General features: G+C 45.8%; 3 protein-coding genes across 4 annotated transcripts in view; 2 read left to right on the forward strand and 1 right to left on the reverse strand.

Annotated features, from left to right (window-relative positions):
* Positions 1-15,635, forward strand: part of POLR2G (RNA polymerase II subunit G) — a 197,474-nt gene that overhangs the window by 121,451 nt on the left and 60,388 nt on the right. The gene's annotated exons all lie outside the window — the stretch shown is intronic.
* EEF1G (eukaryotic translation elongation factor 1 gamma) overlaps positions 1-15,635 on the forward strand; it is an 88,681-nt gene that overhangs the window by 2,947 nt on the left and 70,099 nt on the right. The window lies entirely within an intron of this gene.
* HNRNPUL2 (heterogeneous nuclear ribonucleoprotein U like 2) lies at positions 553-15,556 on the reverse strand. 2 transcript variants are annotated; one of them, XM_032799395.2, is made up of 15 exons: positions 14,951-15,556; positions 12,146-12,281; positions 11,802-11,875; positions 11,071-11,210; positions 9,146-9,236; positions 8,860-8,972; positions 8,004-8,267; positions 7,647-7,769; positions 7,090-7,218; positions 6,757-6,925; positions 6,315-6,515; positions 4,871-4,947; positions 4,042-4,149; positions 3,407-3,522; positions 553-2,934 (listed from the first exon to the last, which is right to left on the reverse strand). In XM_032799395.2, the coding sequence occupies exons 1-14, from the start codon at positions 15,453-15,455 to the stop codon at positions 3,454-3,456; spliced, it is 2,199 nt and encodes a 732-aa protein (XP_032655286.1). In that variant the 5' UTR covers positions 15,456-15,556; the 3' UTR covers positions 553-2,934; positions 3,407-3,453. The 2 variants fall into 2 exon arrangements, with proteins under 2 accessions (XP_032655286.1, XP_032655278.1); XM_032799387.2 differs by having other exon boundaries at positions 553-3,522.

The raw sequence follows: 15,635 nt of genomic DNA on the forward strand, positions 1-15,635 counted from the left end.
GCGTGCACGCTGCAGCGGTGACAGGTGGGGAGGGGAGAGAAGCAGGGAGGTACGGCGCCAATAGGGCTGATCAGACAAGCGCAAAGGGGCTTTTAGGTTGTAGGAGACCCTTCCCCACCTGGAGCACAAGCCCCCCGCCCTGTTAGGCTCAGATTACCCCCCACCCCTCAGCACATAGTCCCCAGGGCTAGTCCTTGAAAGTAAGGGAACCAAACCGCAGCAGGCACTCTCCTAGGGCCTGCTCTTAGGGAGACGGGGTATTTCCCTTGCACAGCTGGAGGGAAAGCCCTGGAGTCCGTATTAACAGTGCGCGGACACTGCCTCACCACCAAGTGCTAGGCTGCTCCATGCTAGGGCCCACCACGATCTGCATGGGCACTAAGACTTCCATTATACAGCATGGAGCAGGCAGGGTACATGCAGGGGATCTGAATAAAGGAGCCTTATGAAAAGAGCAAAATTAGTCTGGTCTTTTGAGTTTTCTTTTTATTGGAGAGGGGAAGAGTCAAAGTATAGAGACACCTACGAAGTCAGTGCAGCAACATAAGGATGTTAAGTCAAGCCAATGGTTATTTATTCTAAAAATGGAAGCTATTGCCTACATTTGCCAGAATCTGAAGGAAAGTTACAGATGTAAACAACCACACAGTTACATGTTCAATGGTAAAACCCTTTTACTGGCCACTTCAAAACGTTTTACAGTTTGTAAAAACATTTACAGCCTTCATGTTCTCTCAAGCTTTCCATCTACAGCAACTAAGACGTACAATCATGAAACACTAACAGATCTAAAACAGGCTGCATTTCCTTATTTACCATTTAATTTTTCTTTTTTTTTCTCTTTTTTTTAACAAAAATGTGCAGAAAAAGACATCTACTGAAGTCGCTAAGATCTCTTGGTCTTACGGACAAGGATGTGGCAGTTCTAGTCATCCCCAGAAAAACAGGTTTTATTTAAAAAGGACTATAGCTTCAAAAGTTATTCTGTTAATGATGACAGCGCCTCCTGAAGTGATTTAAGCTTTCCTGGCTCCAGTGCCAGTTACTCCATGTCCCCCAACCTCAATGAAGCTGTGGAGGATCTGCACACTGGAGGCTGCCTGTGCCCCACCAATTGGAAAGCACACCCCAAGAAGGAACTTTTTAAAAATACCAAAGCATCAAACACCCTTGCCAGCACACAGCTACTGCAGGCTCCTGCTTTCTCCCCTTTACCCCTGTCCCAAGAGTATTTTTTAGTGGCCTGACGCATCATTTAAAATACCAATTGCTTTGTTATAAAAACGGTCATCACACAGTCACACATTCAGATACACACATGCGGCACTGCAGCTGGAGACAGCAGAACTCTGCTTCTCATTAGTTCTTGCATTGGGAAGTGGCACAGGGCTGGGAGATCCCAGTGACCTGTTACCTGTGCTCTCTGGTGCTGGCAGAGCCACGTCTCACCATGTCCTGGTCTGGATGGAGGGTTTTAGTCTGGACTGGGATGTGACAATGGGCATTGGAGACAGGGCAGCTTGCAATGGTAGGCAGAGAATAAAAAAATTCAATTTTTAAAACAAATTAAAATGTTTGTATTTCAAACAGCAAATCACAAAGAAAGCAGAAGATATCTTCAAGTAGGGAAGGGAAAGGAACAGGGGGACTGGACATAATTAGCTCCCTAGCCAAATCCAAGGCTATAGGACCAGAACCAAGAGTATTTACAATTCACTTTCTAAGAGGGTATCCTGTCCTCACTGGGAAAGAAGGATGGGGGAAGAATCACAGGGCAGGAGACAAACTGATAAGAATGAAAGAAAATTAAAGACCAATGCTAAAATTTCTTAATGGGAAAATACCTCCCCTTCCCCCCCGCCCCCCCGTCCAAGATACAAGCCAGCCACATCCACTTCTGCCATGAATGCACTCCTTACACCCTACAGAAGTAGCTGCCCCCTTTCCTCCCCCCACAAACATAACTATTTGCCTGGGAAAAGAGTAATTTCTGAAATTATGCCCCCTCCTCCACCCAATCTTACAGAAATTCTGAAGACTACCCAAATTTTATACTGAAGCATGCCCTAAGCACTGAAGGGATCTTCCTTCACACAGTGTCCTCAGGAACCCCCCTCCCCTCTTGTGGGACTAGACTTCACAGCTAAAGAGTGTATCAAAGTCAAAACCCTATTGTTTTCAGGCCATGGGGAGGGCAGGACACACACTCACCCACACACACACCCACCCACTTCAGGCTGGTTCACTACTGCACTCAATCTCCTTCCCTAGTTTCCTATATACACGCTCTACCAGTTTATCAAAACCACAGGAGCACTTTACCAACTGTGCCCTCTTCTTACGGTATAAAATTGTTGCTATTCTCAGCACTATCTCCTCACAGGTGAAGGTTACACACTGCATGGGTTGCCTATATACACACACATTACGCTCTAATGAAGAAAAGATCCAGCAGAAACCCTGAGAAATGTTCCTTCTCTTCCACTAAAGAGGACAGACACTATACAGAGATGATTCAGCACCTGGCCAAGCCTGCTAGCCTGAGGGGGGGAGGGAGGAGAGAACAGAGTCTCACCAAGACAGTCTGCTTTGGCCAGGGAAGACTGAGAATTTAGGGACTGGCATACCAAATTCCTGTGCTTCCTTCTGCCAAAAAACAGCTCATGATTCCACTTACAAGCTTTCAGAGAAATTTAATAGCCAGGGGGGTGAGGCAAACTGCTCGGCTAAAAAGCATAGCCTTTGGCCAGGGATACGTTACATCCAGCCAGCACAGCACTGCCAGATGAGACAACAGCAGGAACGTGGAACTCTGCCAGATTTTCCGAGGTGGAAACGATCCCTTCTCCACCAGTCATTGAAGAGCACTAGACTCCAGAATCACTGTGGGCAGAGCCCACACATCACCCCAAAGCTAGATCAGCAAATGATAATCTGGAAGGAAATTAATTTCGCAAGTGAATGATCAATCAATAATTAATATTGCCTACCCTCCCAACCCTCCCTCTGCCCCCAGGGGATGCTGGCCCCTCTATTCTCACTCATCTGTACCTCCAGGTTCTTACATGTTCAGTTCTCATCACTGAGCGCATCTTGCAAACCCCTGCACCTCCCTGCCCGGCTGCCAGTCCAGCTGCTCTAGAAAGTTGTTAAAGGGTATGTGGTTTTCCTGCCCAATCACAGGGTACAGGCCAGGCAGCGCTAAGTGCTGCACTCTCTGCGCAAACATTTTGATTACAAATATCTAACTAGGTTTGAAATGTTTTATAGAATAAGACAATATTCTTTTCAACAAACTTTAAAAAAAAAATTTACAGTTTTTTCCTCCTCCCACCCCTCCCCCCGCCACCGCTCTCCCCCCAACAGCCCTGTTTCCATTGGTTGTGTTTTGGGAAGTGGCAGACACCTCCGCAGATTCAGCTTCTTGGCTGAAGGGTGAAGACGGCTGGGATTTCACCGATATCCTTGGTATCCGTAGTAGTTCCTGTAGTATCGGTCTCTGTCTTGGTAGTAGTTCTGCCACTGGAAGGAAAACAGAAGCAGTCTGTATCCAGGGGCACTGTGCTGGAAAGGCCGTGTTCCCCCTATAACCATACAGCTATAGCTTCTACCCAGGCCCCTGTCGTCCTCCATAAATGTCCTAAGACAGCAGCTCTCAACTGTGAGCATGCTACTCTGGCTTAACCGGCTTACTTCCACACTGCTCCGACAGGTGACCAGGCTCTTCATTGCAATGAAAACTCAGAGACCTCTAAATGTGACTGGAACAAGAAGGAGCTGTGAATCCTTGTTGCCAATATATAAGAGAAGCACTAACAGGAACTGTGTTCAATAGGACAGGTAAAAACAACCAAATGCTTTCTTAATGCCACTCGTCCACATGGAAAGTTGCTATAGTTGCTACAGGGATGCTGGGAAGATACTTCTACAGGTGGACCATGGCAACAGAAAATGGAAGTGAGGTCTTCACAAGACATCTACTCTAAATGCTGAGAAGTCCCTCCTAGAATTATTACTGCCCCATGGTGTGTGGCCACTCACCTCCCGGTTGTACTGCCTGTAGTAATCTCGGTATCTGTTGTAGTCATACTCGCGTCCATAGAATCGATCATAGTCCCCTCTGTACCGGTCATAGAAGTTACGGTAACCCTGTGAAAACAGACGTGGTTACCTAAGCACACCAAACAATGTTCTCTGTAGGAAGATATGGTCCTGTGGAAGCAGAACCCCATCTTATGGCAGCATCCCATAGCCTCCTATAATTGAGTTCTATAGTTTCTTCTACCCAAACCTCTCAAAGCATTTTATACAGAGGTGAGTGTATATCCCTGTTTTAGAGATGGGAAAACAGCAAAATCAGTGGCTGCCAGGACTAGAACACCTAGGTTTAGGCAGCCACCAAGATGCAGCATGTGACAGCTGCCAATACCCTGAGCATAAGATGTGGCTTAAACGTAAGGCATGGTGCAAAGGATCCCAAAGGCGACCAGGAAGGACTCCATCAGTACAGAAGTTTATTTTTTAAAGTCTCCTTCTCATGGGAGGACGTGTGGCCTAGAGGCTAAAACACTGGACTGAGACTCAGAACATCTGGGTTCCATTCCTGGCTCTACAATTGGCCTGCCCAGAGTCCTTAGGCAAGTCACTTTCCCCTCTGTGCTTCTAGCCTCCTTTGTAAAGTACTCTGAGGTCTATGGATAAGAATCGCCACACAAGAACCAGATATTATCATCTCCTCCTCCTCTTGGGAAGAAAATGGAGCAAGAATCCCCCTCAAAACTCCATCTTTCCCTCTAGAGGAAAAATCAACAACAGCCGCAATACCCCCTGCCTGTATTTGGTATGAAGTAGTCAGAACTATTGCACTCACTCCTCTGTTTCCAGGCTGCCCCCAGTACTGCTGCTGTCCATAAGATCGATTGTCATAACCTCGGCGCTGTCCACCAACTAGAAGGGAAACAAGCAAGGTCTCAGACAAAGCTACAGATGCAGTACCTCGTAAACATCAGCAAGAGTCAAGTTGTTCCTGAGCTGCCCCATGACTTGCAATCCCCTGATGGCAGAAGGCAACAAACAGGGTGTCAGAGACTTTCTAATCACAGGTCAGCACAGTTACTTCCTACAGGTTGCATGTTTCCCTTTTGGGGAGTGAGAGCAGCAAACAAACATTCAGTTTGAATTCTACAGAGAGAAGGCTAGACTAGGTTTAACTTTTCTGTTCAAACAGCTAGAGTCAGAAGGAGAGAAATGAAACCACAGATTAAGAAGAAACAAAAATTCTGTCAGGAGAAACTAGCAAAGATTCCTGTATAACTGACTACACCAGATTTTACAGCCTCCAATAAAGTTACAGGACAGAGAAAAATCCAGCAGCAGCCCCACTTATTCCAATCTCAGTAGCTCCCAAGCAAAGTGAAAGAATGCTGACTGGATAGGAAAAGCATAGCATGAGACAGGCAACACACCATGAACAGAAGATAAACATTAATGGAACAACATCCCACTAGGGAGAGATGTCCAGTAATGCTCTGCTGCAGTCTATAGAATGACTAGGACTAATTCATACAGATATTGACAACCTACAGGAAGTAAAACATACACTATATGTTGTTTGTCAGGGATACTGAACAAGTTAGAATTGTTGGCAGTGGAAAGCAGAGGGAGAGAGAAACTGCAGGATGTCCTGAAAAGGTGAGAGAGATGGGGCAATGGGAAGAAACTCAATTCAGATAAATAAGGCAGCAGAGGGAAGCTGTATCTGGAGAGCTGAGACAAGCAAGAGCTTACATCATTGTGATGCTGCAGCAGAATAATGCACATTTAAGACTAGTAACAAAGTCTTGGGGTAGAAAAGGACACATGCAAATTAAGGAAAATTTCTCTCACCAGTGAAGGTTACAAAAGCTTATGGGAACAGAGCACTCTATAATACTGTTACTTCTGCCATGACAATAAGAATTAAGGACATGGAGGGAGCCCAACTTTCACTGAAAGGCAAATGCTTTTGAAAATCTCAGCCCTCATAGTCATCAGTTAGCACAAAACACAAGAACAATTTAGGCTCTGAATAAGGACGTGGAAGTTAAACCATGAGGGCAACTGGGCAAGGGAGGTGCTTGAGAAAAGAAGCTGGAGTGGTGAGAAAGTTCTGTTCCCTTGCTGAGGCTGCACTGAGTGACCCAAGTCCCTTCTTCAAAACCTAGGGAGCAGAATCCTTACAGTTTGCCTTGACATCAAGAGAATATGGCAAAAGGAGCCTTTAGATACAAAAGAGACCAGCGAGGCACTGCTGCCCAGCCCCTACAGCGCCTCACCATATCCCTGGCCACGGTTGCGGTTTTGACGATTGCGCTTGTTGCGATTATTGCGACGGTTTGCCCGTTTCTCAGATGGAGGGAGCAGTTTTCTGGCCTCCTCCTTGTATTTGGTGACCAGTGGCTGGGCCTCCTCCTTCACCAGCTCTTCATACATCACCTCATCTAAGTAATCACTCTTCTCCGGAAGTGAGAAGTTAGCTGTGTTAAAATGGAAACAGCAAGAGAGTTCACAAGGCAACTTTCAGTGGCTCAAGACTCTATTTCCCAGCAGAGAAGAGATTCAGGAGGTTAACAGACTTCCTATCCCATCATCCCAAAGAGGCATCTGGGCTCCTACCGCTGCCCAGGACTGTCTGGAACTATCTAGTTTCTCTGAATTATTTAAATATTGTTAGAGTTGCTGCAGCACAATGCAACAGGCTTGGTTGAGCCTGTCTACCTTTCATTTCCAGCATCACCGATTCAGGCACATCCTCCCCCTCAACCTCCTTCCTCAGCTCCAGCCTCTTCTTCCAGTCTTCCTCATTGGGGACAATCACAACCACCTTGCGAGAGAAACCCTTGAAGGCAAGCAGCTTCCGTCGCTGGCCGGAGTTATACACATTACACTGAGGGGGGAAAAGAAATGGGTTTCAGAAATTCATCTGCCACTAACTCAGTCCAGTCTGGATTCCCTCCAATCAGAATGGGACATGAGCCGAGGAGCATGCTCGCCGTGCCCTGAAGTCAAAGTTGCTCAGGTCAGGAAGTCACTGGGATTCAGTAATAATACCTGATCAAGAATGTAGTTTCTCTTTGCCCTGGGAGCAATCTGGACCAGCTTGCTAAGGCACTGGGCAGCTTGCTGAACTAACAGGTCTCGGCTCTTGGGATCCATCTCTTCATCCTCAAGGCCCTTTGTCTGGCAAGAGGAAAAGGGACATCAATAAGAGATTCTTCAGATGTACACAGTGTTCTACCAGCCCCGTGTTACCCATCTCTAGCACAGGTGCCAGTTTAAAGGTGTCAGACACATGCTATTGGTGCAGAGATAACCCAGAACGCAATCCCACAGTTTGGCCACTAGTTCTGCCCTCTGGAGATGAAACCTTCTTCAGCCTGGAGTCATGTACAGATTGATCTTAAAAGAGGGGAAAACCCACCCCTTTCTGCTGTTACCAGAGGAGTTCCCTCCCCTTACTACTCCACTAAGCAATTTTCTGCAATGCCAGAGTTATAGCAGAACATTGGCAATGGGATATAAAGCCACTAAGCTTTCTAGGATTGTCCAGTCAGCCCAGCCCAGTGAAGGCTCTAAGTGATACCACTCTACCCAAGGGATGGGCTTACCCTCATTTGGTAGAGAACAGTCTCTGTTCCCAAGATGATGTATCGTTTCTCTTGATTTTCCTGGGTGTACTTCTGTGCCCACTGGGTCTTCCCAGACCCTGGCAGCCCAACCATCAGCAGTACCTGCAGGAAGCACCACACAGAGATTAGAGGAGAAAGAGCTGAAATGATTAAATATCTGAGTAGAAACAGTAACAGTCAACACAATGCCTTGCAGGGAATGGCTCTTTCCATATGTACATCAAGTTTTCCTTTAAAAAAAACAGACCAATATGCCATGCAACACAGCCACTAACTCACAGCCATGCTGACTCCTTACAAGCAATAACTAGGCCTATCTGGAACAAACCCCATTACCTCACACTCCTCTGTGGTTTTGGGCGGAAGAGGTGTGCGCACTCGGTCCTCAACCGGGATGGCGTGGATGAACACGTATTCCTCAGGAATTGGGAAGAAGGGCTCCTCCTTCTGACCGAAGTTCAATTCAACCACACAGTTTTTGCACAGCACATGTGGCAGGAGGGCTCTGTCAGCAAGAGATTCTTTACTGATCTGGAAGGCCACTCCCAGTTCCTCCCCATTCTTAGAGAAGGACAGCTCCACCTCTTCACTCTCAAAGTTCTGTGACAACAAAGAATACAAGAATGCTGTGACCAGCAAGTTTTGAGGGGTGACCACTAATTCTCCCTTTGTTGTCTTTCCTCCAAATCCATCTCCCAGCAGGCTCCTGCACGAACAGGAGGAAAGCCATTTCACATATATTTTGGATGCAAGGACAGAAGTCCCCCCCTGCCCCTTTGAGATGGCAACCACAGGCCTTAGCTACAGCAGGGGTTCTCAACCTTTTTCTTTTGGAGCCGCCCCCCGCAAACATGCTATAAAAACTCCACGGCCCACAATACTGTGCCACAATAACTGGTTTGCTGTATATAAAAGCCAGGGCTGGTGTTAGGGACTAGCAAGCAGAGAAACTGCCTGAGGCCCCATGACACAGGGGCTCCCACAAAGCTATATTGCTTAGGCTTTGGCTTCAGCCCTGGGTGGCAGGGCTGAGGGGATGGACTTCGGTCCCATGTGCTGGGACGTCAGCTTTCTGCCCTGGGCTCTAGCAAGTCTAATGCTGGCCTTACTTGGTGGCCCCCCAAAACCTGCTCGCGGCCCCCCCAGGGGGCCCCAGACCCCTGGTTGAGAACAACTGATCTATAGCACTTACCGCAAAGCAACTAATCACATCATTCTCTCCAAAGGGCTGACCAAATTCTTCAAACTGCCCATTTTCAGCCTTCAACCCTCGTCCATCATAGCCATAAGAAAACTCATCCTCACCTGGAAAAAAGCAGCAGCTATTACACACGTGTTTTCCCAAACTGTGTCACTGCTGAGCCAAACTGCCCACTGCAGCTCTTAGAAAATCCCAGCCCAGGCTGCAGCATCAGCTCAACAGCTCTGTAACCTGCCCCAAGTCATAGCTAACATAACAGAAAAATGAGCTCGGTTACCTAGCTGGGAACGAGAGAAATCCACAGACCATCCAACCCGAAGAAGTGGGACCTCGGTGCTGCCTTCCTTCACCGGGAGATTCTGTGTCACCTAGACAAATAAAAGAGAAGGAGTCATTTAGTATGTTGTGTGCAAAGCTAGAGTCAGGCCTCTGCGAGACTATAATCCTCCTCCAGGTGCTAATCACACCTGGATATAAACTGGAGGCATGCGCAGGTCAGAGGTCTCTGTACCAAAGCCACAGGTAATGGGTATTTCCCCTCCTTTCTCTGTAGCCTATTCAAATACAGATCTTATCTGCTTCCAGCAGACAGGCATTCATGTCAGATACCCTAACAGTCACTACATAGCAGCAGCATCAAATCACCTCAGTCATTTAGAAGTTGATTCCCCAAGGCTTAGAACAAACAATATTTCTATAGTCTATTCCTTTGGTGCAGAGCCTTGTGAGAGACCTGACCAAGGTATGCTCCCCAAGCCAATCCTTGCGTGGCAGGGCTATTGCTTGGATGAGAGACTGCACTGGTAGGACTATACTCACTTGCTTCCCTTTACAAGGCTCTACAGTCTCCATCCACCCATTATCTCACAAGATCAGAGACAGTAGCAGGAATGGAAGACAGCACTGGGAACCTGCACCACATAGAAACTTGTGTTGCAATTTTGAGTGACAGATTTTGGCAGCCTGTTTCAGAATTGGGATGGATAGATTTATGTTCTGAAACCCATGTAACAAAAGACTGCCAAATTTCTGAGCCTCAACCAGCATCCTCATGATTACTCCCATCAGAGAGGAGATCCACCAACTAGAAATTCTCTCAAATGAAAACTGAAGTGATAAGGGTAAACCTAAGGAAGAATGTATTCTATGCAAAACTGATTCCTGTCAGTGTATGGGCACACCAATACCGAAGACAGAGCAGCTATCAGTGAAACAGTGGGGAATTTTTCTCTCCCCCAACATAAAACAGTTGCTTTATATGGGAAATTCCACCACAAAGAGAGATATGTTGTGACATACATCCACAAAAGCTCAGCATTTAAATATAAGTGTTGTGCTCTTTTCATTTTCCCCAGGCAGGATGAAAGCAGCCTGAAAGGTGTTTAAGAAAAGCTTTTATATGTTAGATATCTGTGACTAGGTTAGACAAAGGCTGCTGTGAATGAAGAGCAAGTGGAGTTAGTATCAAAAAAGACTGACAGCTGAGGAATAAAGAGGTAAAGGGAGTTTTATCTAGACTGATTACAATTCTGCTTTGAGAATATCTGTATGATTGGGATGCATAATTAACATGTGGAAGAAAGGAAATCTTTGCTAAAGATTAAACCCTCCATAACCCTTCAGTTAAGGACAGAAGGCTCACAAAAACAACCAAACCCCTCCCTGTCCTGCCCTCCTCTCCCCTCTGGATGCCCTTCAGCAAACTAGGGTAGCCCAGACTTGATAATCCTGTTATTTCAAAGGTAAAACACAAGCTGGAAAAAACAACAACAAAACCTTAAGTATTTGCAGGCCTTCTCTATATTCAAACCAGCAAAAGGGTACAATTTAAACAATTTTAATCAGAAATTTGACTCTTTCACAAAAAGTAGGTCTACATTTGCATTTTAAACAGAGCCAAGGCCAAAGAGTGAATTCTGACAGATTGCTTCTCTCAACACTCTGGGTAGGATCTTCCCATCACCACAGCATCTTACCCAGACCTTATTTCACACACACATCCCCAAAATAAACCAGGAGTGAATCTTTCATGAGCTGCTCTAAATTTCAGTCCGTTAAAGTAAATACACTACATTCCTGATTAAATTAGACTAGCTCAGACTCAACATCTCATTCAGTGTTGAAAGTCCCTGTTACCCAACAGAACACACATGCCACTTTGCAACATACAGACTCAACACATCCATCTAACAAGTGCCCCACCTTTGCCTCAAAGCAGACTTTCCCCTTTGTCACTCCATGGGTGCTCCTTGCCCCAGACCAAAGGGAGGGGAACTTCTCTGAGAAGAGAGGTTGTCCTCCATAGCGGTCCTTGCTTGCTTTGAAGTGGAGATCAGATGTATCTGTCAGAAAGAAGAGATCAATTTACCCTAAGTTCCTTTTTCAAATTTACTCAAAAACCATTAGACCTCACAAGCACCAGTAATAGTCTGGCTCATATCCAGATAGAAACTGACATCTTAGAATGCAGTTTTCTACCTATCCACTGTTCCAATGCTAGGCAAGCCCAAAGGTTGCTCTAGTGTAGTGGTTTTCAACCTTTTTTTCATTTGCAGGCTCCTAAAAAATGTTGAATGGCAGTGCGGACACCTTAGGAAATCTTAGACATAGTCTTCAGACCCCCAGGAGTCTGCAGACCACAGGCTGAAAACCACTGCTCTAGTGCTACTGCATTAATGCTGCACTTACCCAAGTACTCCCATATATCACCCAAAAGATCAAAAAGAACTAGAAATGTTCCAGCTGCATAGAGTTCCACTTACACGATCTCCTGTAAATCCTATGGTGGCTGAAGGAGTAGAGCGGCCTCTGTTATTCTGACACACACCCCATTAGCTACGATGCTTGGTTTCTCAAATTATATACCCAATAATTAAATCTCTGAACTTTAAATTTACTATACATCAAATAACTACCACATGGCCCATACATACATGTGTCCAGGATCACAAGAGTTTCATCATCTTCCTCTCTCGGTTCCTCTTCTGGTGGTGGTGGAGACTTAGACCTAGGCAGGAGTGAGAGAAGAAACAAGCAATCAGATATCAGAGAACGTCCAGGAATAAGAACAATTTAGAATAGAGAAAAATAACAAAACAAAAAACAAGAACACACATTCTGCCTTATAGTCTCAAATCAAATTTTATCCTTTTCCTTGCATCCACACGCGATGTCTGTCTAACCCCAGACCTAGCTGATCAAATCTAGTTTCATTCATTGCCTGGGAAGTGACTTGGATTGCCAGTAAAACCAGGACCAAAGATTCCCTTCTCCTCACCGGCTATTGTAAGCCTCCTCTCGGAATTCATAATAAGCACGGCCATGTTCTTCTTTTTCTTCACGTTGTCTCTTAACCCCTCGTCGCTCTCCATCTGAGCCTGTTGGCTTTGATTTATCTTCATCCTCTTCGTCCGCTGTAAGGGATGGAAGAAAAAGTCAGCAAGCCTTACTGAATTTGACACAAAACCTTAAGAATGCAACACCAAAGCCCTGTAGGTCCCACCTGCCTGACACGTCCTCCTGGCAATAAGAGGACACCTATAAAGTGCTTGTGTCTCATGGACATTCGATAAAAAAAATCTGGTCATTTCATTAAACTTAAAAAACCTAAAAACTGTTAATGGGACACCATCAGCTTAACAATTACACTTCTGCCTGACTTTCGCCTATTGTAAAGTGACAACCAAGATCACTAAAATTAAAGATTCTGCATTTCAGGTTGTTTAATTTGTGCATTTTACAATAATTTGATTAGAGCCAGTTTTACTATTTCCCATTTTGTTCTTGTGCATCTTTCACACAGCAGCTTCGGAGAATACTACATTTTAGAAACAAAATAGGATTTTATAAAACAAAAATGCACAGATGTACTCAGGGGTATGATTAGCACCAGAAACTATTTTTAACGTTTTAAAACTGACTAGACTTGAAGTTGAATCAGTAACACAGATGTGCACTGAAGAACTAAAGTGTTCCTAGAAGCAAAACATTTTGAATTCAGTTTCTCCCTAACTTGCATACCAAAACCTGGGTTCAATGTTCATTAGTTAATTAGTAACATCTGTAATTGTCTGAAGATGAAGAGAGCTGTATAAGCACTAAGTATCAATATTAATATCCCATGTTTCACCTAAAACTAGGTGAGAACATGGATATGCCCTTAAGAGTACAGGTAAAGCTCCCACCAGAGAAACAACCCTCTTCAGTCTGGTCCAACCAGGAGAATCCATGAGAAGATTTGTTTTTAAATGTATTCTAAATTTTTTAATTTTGCATTTTTATATTTTTCCTACTTTGGGGCTTTTAAGGTTTTTCCCCCTGCAAATATTTATGCACATGCTTATCTTTTGAGTCCCCCTAAATCAGGAGGGGGCAGGAAGGAAACGGGATGGAACAGGATGGTCCTGGTAGTAAAATGAAATGTGCCTTTGAAAGATCAAGGTCTCTGTTTGTAGCCACATGCATATATTTTATAAAGAAAATGAAGCTATACTTGTAATAGTAATATAAATCTAAGCAAACCACAACCCAGGAAAAAAAAAATCCAACTAATTTTTTTGTTTGTGTTTGTTTTTCTGTTTTGTTTTGGTCAGACTGGCTTCCTCCTCCTCCAAACATCTTGGAAACCAAAATAAGGAAACAGAAAAGAAGAGGTGATGCCAAAGTGAGGCAATACTTTCTATCACTTATTGTTTTCATTTGCTATTTTACAAATTCATACCAATTAATGACAAACAGCTAGTAATTAACCTGGAAAGTCTCTCAAATATACAAATTTTGCACTGAACTCCCCCTCCCCCGCCAATCTTTTATTGTTGGAAATAAAGATGACTATAAATTTAGAAAAATTAGAGTCACAACGTGGGCAAGATCTTATCTTTTATTAGATCAGCTTCTGTTGGTGAGACAAGCTTTTGAACTTATATAGACCTGAAGAACTCCCCGATAAAAGATATTACTTTGCACCTTGTCTCTCTAATATCGTGGGACCAACACCACTATCCTGCAAACAACAATGGAAGGTTTAGCAAAATTGTTTGTTTGCTATGGACCTTTGACAATGGTTTGTTTATAGTTGGTTTCCCTCCCTCTTTCTCTATTTTTTTCTTTAGATTTCATGGGGAGACATAAAAAAATAGTATAGTGTGTTTAGGTACCAACACTCATCATTAAAACTGACAACAGGCTTAGTGACAAGTGCTGGTACCTGGAACTACTTTAAATTTAAAACAGATTAGCATTTTATTCCAAAACGACACCAATAAAGAGAACTGTCAAGCCATTACATCAGTGCTGATAGGGCTTTACCTTTATACCCTGTAACCCCCTTCTGGAGTTTATAGCCCGTGCACAAGATATAGAATTTCTGAATCAAAAGCTAATGGCAAAGAGATGTTCAGAACAAGTGCAATAGTGAATTATATACAGGGATGTTATCACTGAGCCTGGAAATCTACTTTCAGGAGGCAGGGAAGTTTGTGCCTTCCAAACTGTAAAGTTATATGGATTTCCTCTGATTCTGCATATGTACCATAAATTGTACAAATGAACTTGGGATACTTAAAATATTATGCCACAGGTTTACAGGCACCCATTTATCTAACAATGTCAGAAACTAGGAGCTCCCAATGCTCTGGTCTGCTCCTCCAAATACCTGCTTCAGTGATGCTGGAAGAAAATAATTGAGAAAATAGGAGTAAATAGGTTGTGGAAAGTGGACCAGGATGCGTGCGGTAACATGAGGTATCCTGTAAGACATTTAGACATGAGGTAAGGGAACGGTCCCAAATACGCAGGATAAAGAGAAACCAGTGAGGGTAAGAAACGCCCATGAGAGATGCGGGAAGTGGCCTGGATGTGTAGGATAAAGGGAATGGATGTGCAGGGTAAGGTAATTCCATGGAAAATATGGGACAGGACCTGGATGTGCCGGGAAAGGGGGATACGAGAACCTATAGGGTTCCCCACGGGAGAAAGTAATCGGATGTACGGGGTATGACTTAAGCGGGTCCCTGTGGTGGGGAGCAAGAATCGGCGGGAGTCACCTACGGTGATGTTCCCCCCACCCCGTCTCGGGCCTCACCGGGCTCCTCGCCCCCCTCTTTGGTCTCAGCCTCAGCCGCCGCCGCCTCGTCCCCGCTGGGGCCCTCCTCCTGCGGCTGCTCAGCTCCATTCATGCCGCCCCCATCGCTCCCCTCGGGCTGGGACTGCGCCTGGGCCTGGGCCGCTTCTTCCTGGGGCCCGGGCTGAGGCTGGGCCTCCCCGCCCAAGGCCGGCGTAGGCTCCTCGTCAGCCAACAGCGCCTCCTCGTCCTCCTCCTCCTCTTCTTCCTCCTCCTCCTCCTCTTCGTCCTCGTCGTCGTCGCCCTCCCCACGCGGATGGGCTCCGACCGGGCCCCCCGCAGGCCCCGGCTCCACCCCAGAGCAGGCCCCAACAGCGCCGCCTTCCTCGGGCCCGGCCGCCAGCATCTCGGCGTCCAGGGCCTCCTGTAGCCGCTGGGCAAGCTCCACCTTCAGCCCACGGGAGTCGAGACCACGGCGACCCAGCTCAGCCCGCAGCTCAGTCACCTTCAGACGCTTCACGTCCATGGCAAGGGGGGGACAAGGCAGCGAGCGAAAGACTCCGACCGACCCAGCGCCTCGGCCGCCCGCGCCGTTACTGCGCCTGCGCCGAACCCCACGGCCGCCTCGCAACACCACAGCGCAAGCGTGCCCACCGCACGGACAGCCCACTGCGCAAGCGCGGGAAGCCAGTCCCATCAAAGCGCA

The sequence above is a fragment of the Chelonoidis abingdonii genome, unplaced genomic scaffold (genome assembly GCF_003597395.2).
Source record: "Chelonoidis abingdonii isolate Lonesome George unplaced genomic scaffold, CheloAbing_2.0 scaffold0008, whole genome shotgun sequence".
In the NCBI taxonomy this organism is placed as follows: domain Eukaryota; kingdom Metazoa; phylum Chordata; order Testudines; family Testudinidae; genus Chelonoidis; species Chelonoidis abingdonii.

What these genes read in the sequence shown, in the direction of transcription:
- HNRNPUL2 (XM_032799395.2), bottom strand. Translation starts at nt 15,455, where the DNA reads ATGGACGTGAAGCGTCTGAAGGTGACTGAGCTGCGGGCTGAGCTGGGT. An exon ending in GAGGAGGCTTACAATAGCCG is followed by an intron (nt 11,876 to 12,145) that starts GTGAGGAGAAGG and finishes ACTCCTGCCTAG; the next exon opens with GTCTAAGTCTCCACCACCAC. An exon ending in AAACCACAGAGGAGTGTGAG is followed by an intron (nt 7,770 to 8,003) that starts GTAATGGGGTTT and finishes TGCTTCCTGCAG; the next exon opens with GTACTGCTGATGGTTGGGCT.